This window comes from Portunus trituberculatus, chromosome 22 (assembly GCF_017591435.1).
Source record: "Portunus trituberculatus isolate SZX2019 chromosome 22, ASM1759143v1, whole genome shotgun sequence".
Lineage (NCBI taxonomy): Eukaryota > Metazoa > Arthropoda > Malacostraca > Decapoda > Portunidae > Portunus > Portunus trituberculatus.
In genome coordinates, this window is record NC_059276.1 from 3,088,852 (window position 1) to 3,106,751 (window position 17,900).

Sequence of the window (17,900 nt, forward strand, 5' to 3'; positions counted from 1 at the left end):
CACAACGCTTGAATACGTCCACACATCAAACAACTTCAACACACTCATCATTAAAAACACCATAACAACTACAGCCATACTCGACAAAGAATCCTGCGACAATGTATACGCACGCACCAAACACACGGAATCCACACCAAAACTCAGCGCTGCATGCACAGCACGGGCAGGAGTCACTGAACAAGGAAGTTTAAAAGAAAAGGATTGTATACCTCCCCTTCGCTCCCAAACAAGACGTGTAAAGCCAGTACGTGGTGAGTGGTGAGAGCTTATCGAATCTATATGTGGACCGAAGTTACGATCAACATATGAACCAAAACATTGCTATCTCTCTTGTTGAGTTATAAGAAATATTACTTGTTTGGCATACTACGTGAAAACGAGACGTACGTGTAAGTCACACCTTTCTCAACCTCTCATCATATCCGCCTCCCCAATTGTTAAGCTACATCTCTCATATCCCGTCCCTATCACCTCTACTGTATACGCCCCCCCGCTCCCCTCTTTCAGGGGAGTAAATACAATGTAACACACACACACACACACACACACACACACACACACACACACACTTTTCCTCCCACGCACCTTCTCTCTCTGTTATACAAGAACGTAAGTAGATGATTTGGTACCTGGGCAAGTCGAGCGCACACAAACAAGCCGAGCGGCATACCAACTCCAGCTGCATATACCATTGGAGCGCCAACGCAACCAATCTTTTTTTTCCAAAAAAATATTCCCAGATTGATGGCCCCTGATTGATGATATAATAGGCTATGCTATTTCCGTCGTAAATTGATATTTTTCAAATTATAGATTTTTAAAAATCTCTCTCTCTCTCTCTCTCTCTCTCTCTCTCTCTCTCTCATACACACACACACACAGCTCCTCGTGTCTCACAACCAGGATATCGCACCACAGCACATAATGGAGAGAAACGGGACTACGCGTGGTCTTACTAGCTCAACCAACGCGTCAGTCTTGCCATCGTTCGAAATGAATAGCTCAGAGGCGGTCCTCTGGATAGTTTTACACCGTGGGCGAACAATCCATTGACGCCCCCCCCCACGGCCCGATTCCCCTTCCCAGGGAAAGGGGAAGAAGTATTATAATATTATGGTATTATAATAATGCAGAGGTGTCAGTCTATAGCAAAGGGGAGGGGCGGGGGATATATCCCCCGCTCCCTCTCCCTTGTTTTTCCTGTGAGTGACTCTCTCTCACTGCAGTAGCAGGTTGATCCCCTTCTCCCCTCCCCCGTCACCTTTTCTGACACAGACATGCACACACAACCTGTATAACTATCAGCAACAAGTTGATGCGATAATAGGGGCGCATCAGCGCCCACTACACCTGGAAATGAGCGGTATTAGTCCAGAAAACCGACGAATTTTTTTTTCCTGCGGTTTTTTTTTTTTTTTTTTTTTAATGAGGCTCCTCGTGCTCCCCCAGATAAATTGCGCTCTGGGCGGTCGCCCACATTGCCCATAGCAAAAACCGGCTCTGGAATAGCTGGCCTTCCCCAGGTCTTTTGATGTCGTCAGTTTTAGTTGAAGTGACTCGGGATTTTAAGAGTGCTTCCACATGTCCACAGCAATAAATTACTGGACTAAAGCCACAAAACAGAACCACGGAGACACGACTACGTAATAAAGGTGAGGTCAACCGTAACAGGCATTACCGTATCTCAATGTTTATTTCAGGCGAATCACAGCTAATGGATTAATCAGGAAAAATCATCAAATGCCTGGGCGAGGAGGTTAATCTTTCCTATTCGTTATTTGGGTATTTTTTATATTATCTATCTATCATTTAGCTTTTTGTATTAGTATCTAGCCAAATATTGATACAGAACGGCTGAGCTGGCGGCTGGCGCATCCCTATCTGTCGACGTAACCTACCTTATCTCTCACTATTACTGTCCAGTTAAGTTTGCCTTGTCTCAATATGAAGTCATGCAGATCGCGAACTTTTCATATTCAGTGTTCAAATCTATCTGCCAGTGCCTGACGTATGTTCGGTGCAGGTCTAAATAAAGTTGAAGGGGCTGTCATTCCCAACATAGCCCCACCGCCATCTTGGATATGCTTGTCCCTGCCGGTTAGGCTCCACGTACTATTTCATTCACGCTTCATTCACACAGGAATCCTACTCCTATCTCAAAACTATTGTCCTTTGTCAGGGCATGGGGGAGGGAAGGATAACTCACAAGCACACAGGGTGTCTACGTATCATCACTATACGTATTGCACATATACATGAATAGGGAAAGCACTCACATCAGATCACGCAAGACTGAAATCATACATACTTTCATACTTCTATTTACATACATAACATTGTTGAAACATTTACAGTGCAAAATCACAACTCTGATTAAATTGGTCTCAGTCAGGCAAATCATTAGTCTATCGATCACTGAGGGAAATGAAATAGTCTGCCTGTTAAGCACATCGTTTCTTGTCCCGCGGGAGCTGCCAACACTAGCTGTACAATTAGATACAATTTGATATGTACTCCTTTGACAAATAACCAAAGCTGGACACGATAACGATATAACAATAACCAGTAAATCATTATGTGATATTTTTACAAGTATAGTATCTCACTGATAATAGATTTAGTATTAGATAGTTATCATAGACATTCATACTATTATACACACGTAGTGCTTTCACAGACATACCTTCTGCTACTGGTTAAAACGGCAGTAGTTGTCTTGTGGTGGCGATGTTGGTAACATTGGTGGTAGAGATGGGCTATACTGACCCATACACACGCACACACAGCCATAAACATTCTTATATACCGAAAACACTCGTAAACACACTCAAAACACCCTACACACATCCAGAACATGTACACACACACGCGTGAAGTGAAGTGAAATGTTACTATATTACCAACAGTTTTCAAGCAGCACCAAACACCAATTAAGCACCAGCACCAAGTGGCAAGACATGCAGTGCAAGCCTTCGCCACAACCCTCCATACTGCCTTATCTTCATCAATTAGAGGTACTCATAAGGCCATTCACTTATTTTTAGGTTTCCATTTACATATGAGAGTGAAAACAGTACGCACAAGCGACAGTATTAACAACTGATATTTGCTTCCTTCACTTATCATAAGCCAAACATGTGTCAGAATGCAGCAACCAGTCTATCATTTCATATCTCATGGTCAAAAGTTTCCTCTATGGCTTAATTTTGGCTTGGTGAGATAATAAAGATAACACCGCTGTTCCCGGTGTTGCCTCCGGGTCACCTCCACTCCGTGTTCCCCCAGCTATCACCCTCCCCCAACCAGCCTGCGGGGTCAAATACTTTTTTTTTCCAAATATTTCCTAACGGTAATATTACGCTTCCATGGTATGTTTTTTTATGGTTTCTATAAATGTTTCGTTGTGTTTGAAGTGTTTTCCGCACTTGTACTGGGTAAATATGTAGCATTTAGTGGTGTTTTAGGGCGTATGTTAAAGGCTCTTTAACGGTCAAAAATTTCAATTTCCCATTTTGAGTTTTTTTTTTATTTGAAGCTATATGTGGTCCTTTGTGGTATCAAAGAATCGTCTATGTTCTTTTAAGTGTGAAATCAATGTATTGAATAAGATATGTGGACTTTGAAATCGTGTTTGGTACTGTTGAACAAAAGTCTTATTTTTCTTTATTTTATTTTCTCACGTTTCTGTATCTCGGTCTAACTCGCTGTAGAATGCCTTAAAAGATAGCTCAGACTCCGTGAAATGTGGTAAAATACTCGCCAAGTGAAAATGGCTTGACCTTCCAGGACGTTTTAGGAAAGTTATTGTTGAAAATATTTTTATACTTTTAATGTAATTAATTTAGACATTTTTTAAAAACTAGTTAAGCTGGAGATATTTTGATATTTTGAAAATTAGTTTAAATATTTATCATGTCATGTCATGCATTCGGCCGTGGCTTCGTTTCTTCTAAAAATAATTTTTTAAATCAAATTATATACGTAATTTAACCGAGTCACACCCGTTTCCGTTCTCTTTGATGACCTTAGCCCAGGTGGTGACTCGTCATTGCCCCAGGCTGGCGCCTCTTTTCTAACACCCCAGTTCGTCGATATTTTGCGTAATATCTAGTGATTTCTACATGTTTTCGTGTGTTTCTAGATTCAGGTGTGTAGATATTGGTAGCAGGAGGAAGAAAGGCGAAATAAAGAACGATAAGGAGGAAGGAAGGAGAAAGAGAGGAGGAAGAGGAGGAGCAGCCAAGCCACAATAACAATGCTTAAGTCACCCTCTATTTCCTCAATATTTTGTCTAACATCTAGTGTTTTGATATGTTTCTAGGCTCAGGCGTGTAGATAGAAGCAATAGAAGGAAGAAGGAGAAACAATGGAGGAAGATGAAGAAGAAATGAGAAATAGAGGTGGTGTAGTAGGAGGAGCCAAGGTGTAATATTTAGGTAAGTGTCTTTTTTAATCTTAACGTTCTTTATAATGCATTATGTTGGTTTTGGGATATATTTGTGGTGTTTCAAGTGTGTTCAGTAGTGTTGCAGGGAGTTACGAGTATGTTTGGGTGCATTTTGTGTGTTTTCAGTGTGTTTTAGGCCTTTTAGGTATATTTTACGTACCTTGAGTATGTGGATTGAGATTTGTTTCAGTATTTACATGTTTTGAATGTGTTTTGGAGTTTTGGGAGCATTTTGAGTGCTTGTGCGGTGTTTTGGGTGTATTTGGGGGTTAATTTTAAGTTTTTTAAACTGTGTGGGTGTGTGTTAGGAGTCTTTTGGATGTGTGTGGGGGTGATTTGGGTATATATTAGGTGTTTCTAATGAGTTTTTGGTGTGATTGGGGGCATTTTGAGGTGTTGCATGGTTTTTTGAGTGTGGTAGGGGAGAGTATTGAGTGTTGTAAGTGGGTTGGGTGTGTGGGGTGATTTAGGTTTATATTGGGTGTTTCTAGTGAGTTTAGGTGTGTCTGGTGCATTTTTAGGTTTTGCATGGTGTTTTGAGTGTGTTTTATGTTAGTTTTGAGTGTTTTAATGGTTTGAATGTGTGTTTTGGTATTTTTTGAGGTGTTGCTTGATTTTATGAGTGTGTTTTGGGTTATTTTTAGGTGTTGTAATTGGTTTGTTTGTGTGTGTGTGTGTGTGTGTGTGTGTGTGTGTGTGTGTGTGTGTGTGTGTGTGTGTGTATTTGGGTGGTTCAGCGTGATTTTGGTGTATATTGGATATTTCTAGTGAGTATTAGGTGTATCTGGGGACATTTTGAGGTGTTGCGTGGTGTTTTGAGTGTGTTTTGGGTTAGTTTTAAGTGTTTTAAGTGGTTTGGGTGTGCACTAATATATATATATATATATATATATATATATATATATATATATATATATATATATATATATATATATATATATATATATATATATATAATATACTCTATGTTGTGACGTCATAGGATATCTACCAGTCAGAGCACAAAGAAACGATGATGATATGGCAAAACTAAATCGGTGCCTGCTATTGGCTAATGACCAGTATGAGCGAACTTTTTATATATCATTCGTGCAATTTCTTTGAATAATGGATACAAGCTTGCCTGCAGTACACATGATTATATTATACTCTACTTCGTTCATCTATAGATACTGGCATTTGCAAGGATTCCTAAATAATATTAATTATAACATTCTTATAGTGTATAAATAAGCATTATATAGTATACTATTTGTGAATTGTAACTCATGCGTATCTACGATCTGTATTCATGTGGAACCGTTAAAGCGGAACCGGTTCTAAAAATTGGAACCGGCTCCCAATGGTTTCTGGTGGAACCGTTGGAACTGGTTCCGGAAACACCAGCCAGTTACTGCCCAGCTCTAGTGGGAGAGGAAGAAGAGTGTCTGCGAAAGAGAATACATAGTGCCAAATTAAAGTAAGAGAATAATAGCTAGAGAGTGTTTTGAAGTTACTTTTGGTGTGTTTGTGTGTTAGAGAGAGAGAGAGAGAGAGAGAGAGAGAGAGAGAGAGAGAGAGAGAGAGTAATAATAATAGTTAACGTAAAAAGAATAACTAGAGAAAATATATATAATAGTAATAAAAAACGATAAATAATTATAATAAAAAGGAAGAAATAATGAATTAATGTATGCAAGGAATGAAAGATGAACAGTAAAATAAAAATTGATTGAATAAATAGATTACAGGGAGAAAAAGCAAGAAAAGAAACGAAATAATGGATGTAGGAAAGGAAAGAAAGATAAATATGATGCCAAAGTAGTGAAATACGTGGTTCTGAATGAATGGAAGATGGAATAGAAGACCCATATGGAGTGGCATAGAGAAAAAGAGGACCTTATGTATGAAAAGTAGTATGGTCGAGGCTGCGAGGGCACAGTATGGATATAAATGGGAGAGGATGAGACTTACATGTTGTTGACTGTATGAAGTATGGCAGAGACAGGCATGATCATGCAGATGATGCAAGTGGTACGTGCTGAGGGAATAGGGGAATGTTAGGATAGAGACCAAGGGGTGTACACATACATATGTTTAATCAAATGGATATTGTTTCGTCAACTAGACAGCTTTCCACCTCACGTAAGTCCACCCAGATGAAAAACACTATATAATCTGATTTGGATGTATGGTTTGATATTTAAATTCTGGTAGCAAGACACAGCACCAGTATGAATTTGAATGTGTAGATCAGTATAGAAGTAACACCAGAAATTAGTAAATGAGGAGCGGTACACCGGTGTTTCACTGTAGTAGACTATAAAAAAAATATAGTAGTATTTCCAATGGAACTGAAGAAACGCGCCGGGTTCATGACTTTGTAGATCGAGTTTTCTTAATTAAGAGTCCGATTAAGAGTCTAAAATGATTTTCAGTGTTGGTTAACATGTAAAAATCATTATTTTGCGTTATTTCGTTTCTTTTTCTTTTTTTTTTTTTTTTAGTCTTAATCTTGGTCTTGGTTTGTTTACCCCTCTGTCCCATCGTGGCCTCGGCGCCCTTCTCGTGTTTACTATTTTGCTGGGTCTGCACACCGTTGGAAATACTAAGTGTATTATTGTTTTTTTAATAGTTTTATTGTCAGAAATGACTTTCAGGTTATTGTTTTATCAGGTTACACAGATACTGCGATACTGGATACATTCTTGTGAGGGAAATATTTAGTATCGTGTAAACAAGGTTGCGGGGCGAATGTTACCCTGGTTGATGGTGTCAGACGAAGGAAATATTTCAAGCTTATGATAGCTGTTAGTGAAGACGATTACACAAAAAGGTAAATTGCTACATTCCTTAGAACCTCCATGTGGTGATCGAAACTTTATTTTGATGTCTTAAAGAGATTTTAAGTGATTTGCGACAAATTTCTCTTACAAGTTACTGTATTAACTTTTTTTTCACCCACCATAAGGAATAGAGTAATTTGCGACAAAAGATTGTAGGAAATTAGTAAACGCAGGAAAACTTCCAAGAAAAGACAGTTTCGTCCTTGTAAATGCCATTAGTGATTTCAATAACATTGCTTAGTTCACAGTTTAGGTGATAATTTCAAACATTTTTGGTAATACTTACAAGTTTTCAACATATATGTATAGGGGTCCTAATGTAACCTAACTAAAGCTAACTTAACTTAACCAAACAAAAGCAAACCAACTGAAATGTAACCTAACCTATCCTAACCAAATTAGGAGTGCTGTCTTGCTGTCAAACTTTGACCAGCTCCACATGATAACATGTCTGAAATAAACAATAAGTTTTTTCTTCTATCACTGATGGCATTGGTATTGAATTACAATGCACACACACACACACACACGGCCGGTACATCAGTGGTTAGAGCACTGGCTTCACAAGCCAGAGGACCGAGGTTCGATTCCCCGGCCGGGTGGAGATATTTGGGTGTGTCTCCTTGCACGTGTAGCCCCTGTTCACCTAGCAGTGAGTAGGTACTGGATGTAAATCGAGGAGTTGTGACCTTGTTGTCCCAGTGTGTGGTGTGTGCCTGGTCTCAGGCCTATCCAAAGATCGGAAATAATGAGCTCTGAGCTTGTTCCGTAGGGTAACGTCTGGCTGTCTCGTCAGAGACTGCAGCAGATCAAACAGTGAAAGTGAAACATACACACATCGCATAGTGTAGTGGTTAGCACGCTCGACTCACAATCAAGAGGGTCTGGGTTCAAGTCCTGGAAAGCGGCGAGGCAAATGGGCAAGCCTCTTAATGTGTAGCCCCTGTTCACCTAGCAGTAAATAGGTACAGGATGTAACTCAAGGGCTTGTGGCCTCGCTTTCCCGGTGTGTGGAGTGTGGTGTGGTCTCAGTCCTACTTGATGATCGGTCACTATGAGCTCTAAGCTCTTTTTGTAGGGGAAAGACTGGCTGGGTGACCAGCAGATGACCATGGTGAATACACACACACACACACACACACACACACACACACACATATATATATATATATATATATATATATATATATATATATATATATATATATATATATATATAGATATATCCAAAGTAGATATGAATAAGTAGTCATTCTTGAATTATATCTGATGTTTTTTTTTCACCATAAACCACACAGTGAGGAGACTAACAATGCAATTAATAAACTAAATAAATGGAAGCCTAACATAGCCTTCAGATGAAAATGTTAATGTTAAATTTTATCTGACTTTTTTTCCTTGGTCGATAGATGTCAGAGCAGAATGGGACAGACAAAGTGGCACCAGTCAAGGGCCAGAGTGCAGGTTGTGGCTCACCAGCAGGGCCCAGTGGAGCTGTGTCTGCACGGCTGCCATCCTTTCGGGCGCCCCGTGACCTGACCCTGTCCGCTGCCACCACAGCCCTAGTGAAGCCCTCACTCATCACCAGGACCCGCAAAACATTCTCCCCAAACATTCCCACAAGAAGAGAAAAAGTAGATCATTCATAGTAAGTTGTCGGTGATTTGAAGTTCTTTATATGTTGTAGAGGTGTGTGATAGTGATATTTACGCATACAATTATTGTATGTCATCTCTGATACAAAAATCTGATTTATTTTGTAATTACATGAGTAATTATAATTGTAAATATGTAGAAAGAAATACATTTTTCTCTTGTTTTTCAGTGAAACTCATACAGAGAAACCGAATAGAAGGCGCGACAAGAATACCAAGGAGGGAGGCAGGGGTCGAGGGGAAGGAGGCAGGGGTCGAGGAAGGGCAAAGGAGTTTATACAGACAACTGGTTCACTATTTGGAGCAGGTAAGTAATGTACCTCACCTCTCTTGACTCAATCTTCACAATAGATAGTATTACATGGTGAAAAATGAGCGTATTTGAAGTCTAGTTCTAGGTATGTGGTAATGAGATGCAGATTCATGAAAAATATGCTCTTTGCAGGTATTGCCTCATCCTCCCAGAGACGTGGCTTTGGAGGGGGCTCTGGTGGTGGTGTAGGAGGTGGTGGTGGAGGCTCGGGGAAGAATTCAGAGGCTGGTTTTGTACACAAGCCTGTACTTAACTTGGAAACGGTCAACAACATTGACCAGGTAATAATTGAGCATCACAACTTTGTATTATTCAAGAGCTTGAAGGTTTGCTAAGCCATATATCATAGGGAGTACTTGTCTTACATCCTGTACCTATTCCCTGCTTAGCAAACAGGGACTACATTGTGATGGAGATAAGCCCAAATTGTTTCTGTACAGCTGGGATTCAAACCTGAGTCCTCTCTGTTGTAAGCTGAGTTGGCTAACTGCCACATTAACAGTTAAAACTTGTTTCCTGAAAGTAAATTAACTCTGTGCAAATTTTGTGCTTCTTGTATGTAATTAGGGAAGTGTGGTCAAATATATGGTATAGAAATTTGAGAGAAAACAGAAATGATAAAGTAAGTAATCCAGAAAATATTCTTCATTTCAGTGAACAATAGTTCATGAGTCTACCTTTTTGGTGGATTCAATAATGATGTTGGATATTACAATAATCTTTATCAGCAACCTACCATAACAAATTCATTATGAATTTCAGGAACATGAAGACCAGAAATTGAAAGAAATTTTACGAGATGATTTCATTGATGACCCTGATGATGCAATGGGGCAGCCTGGGGACGAGGACCTCTACCCTGTACAGTTGCCTCTAGTCAACTGTGCCCAAGGTTTTAAGGAAGAAGGGGATGTGAAGGGTGTTGCTGGTTCAGACCCAACTCTAAACAAAGTGGAAGGTCAGTACTTCTTAGGAAAGGCACTATTATTCACTGCAAGGTGCTCACCACAAAACTTGAAATATTGTTTCCTTAATTGATATTGTGTTAAAAGCAAAAAGAGTAATTGATGAATTGGGAAATTGTTGGCATTATAGTTTGAATTTATTGTGATTATTTTTGCTTATCTACAGTCAAATCAGAGCCAGCAGATCTCAGTGAGGAGCCAAGTGGAGACACAGTGGGACCGCCAGCAAAGAATATGAAGGCATGTTTTGTTGAAGTTGTAGCTCTGGTTTGGTGTAGGACTCTGGTACCTACTATATCAGTGTTTTGTGAATGACTGTAATGCATTTTTATGATCTGATGTGTAATAAGTGTTCACTTTTTATCTACAGAATTTTACAAGTTTTACTCTTGCAGATGCCAGACAGGAAGATGCCACTTAAAGGTGGTATGCTGGTACAAAAAGCACCAGAACTCACAGCTGCACAGCTCCTGTCAGGAAAGCATGAAGAATTTATGTTTTTCCAGGTGTGTTGAACCTGTCATAAAAATTGATAATGGAACTGTTGCTGATCTTTATGCCTGCACCAGTAGTTAATACTTTGGGAATGAGCAAAATATAATAATTTCATATAATTACCTGGTTGAGGGATATGATCAGAGTTCTATTTATATCCTTTCAGAACAGGACTAAGATATTTCCTTTTTTACAGCAATAGGAGAGTATTAGATTTAGTCACATGTTGCTGTCACTGGCTTGTAGATGTGGACTTTTATTTTACCTTTAGTTATCTTTCTTTTCCAGCTGCCCAATTCTCTTCCAAGTCACCCTCCAGAAGTGAAGCAGGAATCCAGTGCAACATACTCACAGCAGCAGCAGCAGCAGCAGCAGCAACAGCAACAGCAACAACAACAGCGGGAGAAGCCTTCTGGCAGCAATGTGAGTTGTATCGATCGATGCATTGAACTGTACAGTAGTTTAATTGAGGATGTGGTTACATCTGTTAGTCTGAGTAAATTTGAAAAGAAATTGGATAACTATAGATAACGAGACAAAAGAAATGAGCTTTAGCTTGGCCCTTGTACAATACAACTAGATAAAAACATTAAATACTAAATACAGCATCAGAATTTTGATAATTGTTGCAATGCACACTAATGTACTGATCAGATTAGTATTGCTTTGTTTGAAATAGGTAATCAGATATTAGAGAGTTGGTTTAATTAAGGTGAGTAGTTAGTGAATTATAAGGAATCATAATTGAATACTATTCTTTAAATCTGATCTTGTGTTACAATAAGTGGTGGAGGAAGAGGAACATAGGTAGTAGTACTTTGTAGCTGAATACATGTCATGAATTTGAAGCAGGATCATGAATTTGAACCAGGAGATCCTCATGTTCTTGGTATGGTATTTGGTTGAATCACACTGCTCTACATTATTTACAGTATTATTAAACATTGATAATAATAATAATAGGTTATATTGTTTTGTTCAGCTCAGAACTTAGCTAGCAATATGATTCAACAAGACCAACATCAAGAGTAACACCGAATACTTTGAATGTATCATGTTATTGTGCACATGTATGAACATTTGTGTTATGAACAGGAACATGAAGAGGAGGAGAAGAAAGCCAACCAACAGTACTGCACTCTGAACACCTTACCTGAGGGGAAGATTGGCACTGTCAAGGTGTACAAGTCTGGCAAGGTGGAGCTGTGGCTGGGGAATCATAAGCTGTCTGTGAGCAAAGGAACACAAGTGGGCTTTCTACAGGTATGTAATCTGACCATGTATTGCTATCCAGTAGAAATGTATGTGTTGGAATAGTACTTATGAGTAAGCTGTTCTAAGATCTGAGTTTCGTTATAGTCATCCCACAAAGACATGTTTCAGTGGTGGATTTGCTATGGATATTTTGTAGTATGTATTTGATTTCAACCTCATATTTATCTCTAATTAGAGTTTGTGATTATTATTAGTTAATGTTACATTCAGCAGCAGGTCATGATGTTTCTTGGAAGTCTTGTTTAGTGTGCAGTTTTGAGTTGATTTAGTTTTGTTTGGTGATTGGATTGGGAGGGTTTGTGACCATTGCCTTGGTGCTCAGGACGTGGTGAATGTGGATGTTGACCAAGAGGCCAAGACTGGAGCTATGACAGTGCTGGGCCACGTGGGCCATCGGCTAGTGTGTACACCCGACCTGGAGGAACTCGTCAGGCAGATGAAAACTTAGCATCGGCTCCGCCTTAGGCACTCTGGCATTTAGTGTTGTTGTCGTGTTGAGGAAAAGCTTTAAGGTTTATTTTTTTACAATCACTCACCTTGCTGTGAGACCATTTTTTTTCTCTTTGGTAGTGTACTCTGCTTGAAATACACTGTGTTTTGTGATCTGTGTTGGGTGCTAACACTTACTGATGGTTTGCTCATCAGCATAGCACTGAGGAGCCCGCACTCCTCTCCAGGACTCAACGCTCGGATGTTCTGTGATCGGTGCCGTGATGAATCTTGTATGGATCTCTTCCTTTGAAGTCCCTTTTATAAGACACACTTCAGTGTAGTTTTATATTACAGAAAATAGCTTGGGATTAGATTTGTACGTAAACCTCTTAGTGTTTGATAAGTGAGATTTGAAAGTAAACAGATATGAGTGAAATGAGTAGTTTAGTTCTTCACTAATTATTTATTTACATATTCAATAAAACTTGGAATTTATTATCAGTTAAGATACCTCAAAATATTATAAAATCATATGGTTTTAATTCAATATCCAGAAATTGTCATATATTGGCAGAAAAAGTATAAGGGGATAACAAAGGATGCTTAGAACTATTTCAATTTTAGCAGCGATGGACTTGCAGTCTCAAGTCTTGTCTTACCTCTGAGAGTTTTGCATCTCTAATGAACGAACTATGAAGTGGAATAAAAGGTGTAGTGATGCCTTGTAAGTCATGTATATTTCACTTGTATATATACAATAACAAAACTGGGAAAATATTTGATTGTTCAGGTGTAACAGTATTAAATTATGGATAACAAAATAACAGAGGAACCAGGTTTTTGTTTCCTCTCAATCCATCAAGTGGACTGTAACTAAAATTTGAATTTGCCTTACCTGTCTACATTATAAATTCACAAAGTATCTAAATTACTAGTGTGGATGTGATAATAAATTAGCTTTATAGGAACTATCGTTATATATGATGTATTTGTGCTGACGGGGCAAACATAACCTGTGACTGTACACAGTATGGCACTGCAAGGTTACCTTAATACTGTACTGTTTACTTCTGTTCCTCTTATTGTCTAACTGCATGTCTTGTAGTTATAGTCTGACCGGGCTTAATTTACGGCTGTGGTGGGGCGAGGGTAGCTTTACAGTGTTGCCACGTTTCCCAAAAATGCGATGTGAAATGGAAGTTATTGGTGTACAAGGCATCGCAAATACCATCAATTCAGATGTATAAAATTTTGACTTGTGTATATAGATGGCTGAATCAACAGTAACCATCATATGCATAAAAAAACTATATAGTACCATACAAACATGGCATATATATTCAACAATGTTGCTGATATCAACTGTAGTAACTTATAATGGTACTTAGCGTATGTTTAGGGTGTGTAATATGTCACCGTTACAGATATAAGATAATGAGCATGGAAAAAAGAAATAATCTATTATCCAAAGTAAAAAAAAAAAAAAAAATAGTAGAAGTCTTGTGAGTGGCGGCAATACTGATGAACCCAGCCTGGCCAGGCCGAATAGCCTCACCTTGTAGTACCAGATGTTGCTATAATTATAAGATAAAATGCTCACATTTACTGGCTTTTACAGTAATTTCAAGGGTGAGGCATAATCGCATTCATAATTCGTAAGCCAAGCTAATGTGTAGTTTCTATTTTTACAAAATAGTAGGTATATGCCAATACCTAAGTGAAAAAAAAAAAAAAAAAGCATTATTCACTTGCAAGCGGCAACTCTTCCACACCCAGCTGGTGGCCTTGACACATTGTGGTGGCGACATGACTGACCTTGTGCCACTCATATATATATATATATATATATATATATATATATATATATATATATATATATATATATATATATATATATATATATATATATATATATATATATATATATATATATATATATATATATATATAATTATAAATGACTTACTAAAGAATCAAGGGTAAGCAGAGAGAGAGAGAGAGAGAGAGAGAGAGAGAGAGAGAGAGAGAGAGAGAGAGAGAGAGAGAGAGAGAGAGAGAGAGAGAGAGAGAGAACAACAATAGTGAAAACGTGGTAACACTGTACAGAGACGCTCGCCCCCCATGGCCGTAAATTAAGGCTGATCAGACTATAACACCATTGCATCAAAACTTACAATAAGAAAAATCTATGTAATGAAAGGAACACCTAGAAAACCAGTTTATAAAAAGATGCATCAATTCCAACACTGGCCACTTGTCTTACAGTGTGTAATCAGATAGTATCATAATTACTATAAATAAACCAGCATCCAGCAGTCCAAAAATATTTGTCTTCTCACTTTACCTTTTTATCAAGCTTCTCTCATACTTGCAAATTGACCCACCAAATTCAGTTGAGTTTACATTCATTCCATCTAAATATATAATGCTGCCATTACTCACAAAGAGGATCTGCCATGACATGGCATCTATGTATACACACACACAATCATATCCACAAGCATTCTTGCACATCTTAGCCTCTGATAAAGGAGTACACTGATCTCCCATCCCCATGACCACACCGCTTGATAATGACTAAAATAAGTTCGCTCTATCTACTCATTCTCTTGTTCCTCAGTATTCAAGCAAATCAGTCTGCAAACTAGAAAGAATGTGAATGAACAGTTTCATAAATGTATGTATAAAGTGTAGATTGTGTTATGTGAAAATACAAGAAGGAATAAATTTAAATTTAAATACATGGACCAGAGAATATAAAAGGTATTTAATGAGTACACCACTAATTTATAGGCAATGACTGCATAAGGATTTCACTTTCTTAGAATAATGGCAACCAGGGTTCAGGAAGCACACTCATCAGTGTCTCTCAAGCTAAGCACCACACTCCACACTCATCAAGCCTCAATTGTTTGAGTGCTTATAGAGGTGCTGCTTCAACTTGGGCATGTTCTGAGGAGAATAAATGCACTTGTGGCACTTGAGGGGTAAGTCCAGTAACTTCTCACCAGCAATGGGTGTCATGGTCACCACCATGCCACGCTCCTCCAGGCACCGGATCACATCTGAAACAGTTTATGTTAGTCTCTTGCTAAAGGACACACTGAAATTAATTAATGGTAATCAACATCTTAGTTCAGCAGATTATGTGCCTTGCTGCTCGTCTTCATAATGCAAACATTCATCAGCTCTATAGTATTCCTTTTGATTTTGAATGATACTTAATGACTTGCATTTTACTCAATCAGTATCTATACATGTGTACGACGATCTGTCGTTAGTTATAGGATGTGATGCAGTACCTGCACTATCCAGAAAGTACTTGGTGTTGAAGGAGTTCCAGTGTCGCTTGGTTTTGAGGCATGGGGAGTCAAAGTCTTGGCTTATCATGTGCAGGTGTAGCTGGGACATGCTGGGGATGGCGTGGTACCCATACCTGGGGGAGATGTGTAAGTAGCTATAGTTTTTAGTAGTAAATAAATCTCTTCAGAAGTCCAAGAATGACAATTTCAAATTCTATGTATGAAGGATACTTTGCATGCTTATAATAAGACACAGAAAATTTGCCACACAAAGATGGATAATATTGTAAGATTAAGATCTGATTAAATTTTTCTTCTCCAGCTGAAGATACAACATGCTTTTAATTTCACTGAATACTAAACAACTAAGAAAGTCTAAATTATATTTCACTAAGAGTTGATAATATGCGAAACATTAATGCAATAGAGGCACACTGAACTATAATCACAATAACAATTGTGTAGTGTTGGCTCACCTGAATTCCACATGGGGATACTTGGATGCCAGGAGGTGGCATTGGTCCTGCATGTACCGCAGTAGCTCACTTTGCTCCCTCTTTAGTGCCTTCAGGTTAGGCACATTGATCTTGGGAATTGCCAGAAAGTGATAGCGAGCCTGCAATGAACAAATTCATATTAGACTCTCCAGCCTCTTATGTCACTACTAAAAACAAGGAATTAACTGACTTGGGTGAGAGAAAATTACATAGTGGTATTCTATCTTTTGACATTAGTGGTGTAAATTTACCAATCAATTCTGGACTGATTTTTACTTTTTCATTATGACTAAACACATATGGCTAGCAATTACTCAAATTCATATCACTTAATATCTCAGTCATTGCTAGTTTGCTGTGATACTAGTTGATCATGGTAATTAATATTAACATGTTTTATATAACAACACAGCATCAGGCACCTTCCTTATCAAGGTATAATTTCACAAACCAATATTTATAACTAAAATCATCCATATTTTATGGTTATATAATTTATACAACTCAAAACAGCATAACTTGTGACAAATATACATATTCATTTGTTCCCATACACAGCATTACACAGCCTCGCTTTAAAACAAATATTTTACACTGCCAGTCAATGTCACTTATAGAACAAAATGTTTTGAATTATTATTGTAATTATTATTACTATGTGCTCTTCACAATAAAAACGAGACGACACATATTTACTTGCACACAACACAGTATCACGCAGTTTTTCTTGTTTATCAAATTTTCCATACACCCACTTAACAATATTTAGTGTTCATTTATAGCGATTTAACTTTTATCATTTACAACTCATGATGACAATATTTCCTCTTCTATTGACCACACCTCAGAGAGTCTTCATGCCAAACAATATTATATATACCTACATATCCACTTTCTACTCCTCATTTAGGCTGTCATTTAGCGTTTATTTGTCGCGATCTAGCTTCTGGAAGACGTAACTCGTGATAACACTAATATTCTCTCCTTCCTTTACTCGCTACACATCGGGAAGCTTCTCTTGCCAGTACTGCACTCTGCCACTCACTAGCTATCGGCAAAAAGCCACAAACACAGTTATCTTCAAGCCTGTAGTGTTGGAGTACCAGTCATGGCGGGAGTGACATGGGAGAGTGTCATGCTGGGCCGCTGAGAGCTGTGGCAAGGAACACCCGCCCGTCCACCAAGCAACAGACCCCAGCAAATCAGTCCGTATCCCGGGTACAACAGAGGCCACAGTCCGCCTGCCGCTCACTCACCCCCACTGCAGCCTTTCATTAACCCCCGCCCTGTACCTTGGGATACTTGTCCTTGATGATAACGATTCGCTCATCCGATTCCACGATGAGGTTGGGATCGTTCATGGACTCGAGAAGCCCCTGAGACCAGTGTCCTTTCTTAGCAGGCCGCTGAGAGTTGGAGGACGGGGCGGCCCGCTTGGTAGGCGTGCTGGTCGCCATCTTCGCATCGCCATGGAGACTCCCCCAAGCTGTCCCCCCATTTCGCTCCTCCCTTGGCTTCTCTCTCCCTTCCTTCACCCTCTTTTATCCTCCCTCCCCTCCGTCTCCCGTATCACCGCCTCTCCCATGCCCCTCCCTTCCCTTGATCCATTCTCACTGGCTCCCTCCCTCCCTCCCTTCTGTATCATTTATTTCTCCCTCGCTCCCATCAGCCTCCGCTTTGTCCCTTACAAT

General features: G+C 39.0%; 2 protein-coding genes across 4 annotated transcripts; one reads left to right on the top strand and one right to left on the bottom strand.

Annotated features, from left to right (window-relative positions):
- Positions 1 to 6,955: 6,955 nt before the first annotated feature.
- On the top strand, positions 6,956 to 12,903 carry LOC123507546 (DNA-directed RNA polymerase III subunit RPC4-like). 3 transcript variants are annotated; one of them, XM_045260475.1, is made up of 10 exons: positions 6,956 to 7,043; positions 8,685 to 8,923; positions 9,101 to 9,237; positions 9,376 to 9,524; positions 10,006 to 10,201; positions 10,375 to 10,448; positions 10,604 to 10,714; positions 10,992 to 11,126; positions 11,799 to 11,966; positions 12,301 to 12,903. In XM_045260475.1, exons 2-10 carry the CDS (start codon positions 8,685 to 8,687, stop codon positions 12,424 to 12,426), a joined length of 1,335 nt encoding a protein of 444 aa, XP_045116410.1. In that variant the 5' UTR covers positions 6,956 to 7,043; the 3' UTR covers positions 12,427 to 12,903. The 3 variants fall into 3 exon arrangements, with proteins under 3 accessions (XP_045116410.1, XP_045116411.1, XP_045116409.1); XM_045260476.1 differs by having other exon boundaries at positions 6,994 to 7,016; XM_045260474.1 differs by lacking the exon at positions 6,956 to 7,043 and adding an exon at positions 7,082 to 7,265.
- A 1,714-nt stretch (positions 12,904 to 14,617) lies between these two features.
- Positions 14,618 to 17,691, bottom strand: LOC123507555 (aprataxin-like). Its single transcript, XM_045260481.1, has 4 exons — positions 17,502 to 17,691; positions 16,189 to 16,328; positions 15,713 to 15,846; positions 14,618 to 15,475 (listed from the first exon to the last, which is right to left on the bottom strand). Exons 1-4 carry the CDS (start codon positions 17,664 to 17,666, stop codon positions 15,315 to 15,317), a joined length of 600 nt encoding a protein of 199 aa, XP_045116416.1. The 5' UTR covers positions 17,667 to 17,691; the 3' UTR covers positions 14,618 to 15,314.
- Positions 17,692 to 17,900: the final 209 nt, after the last annotated feature.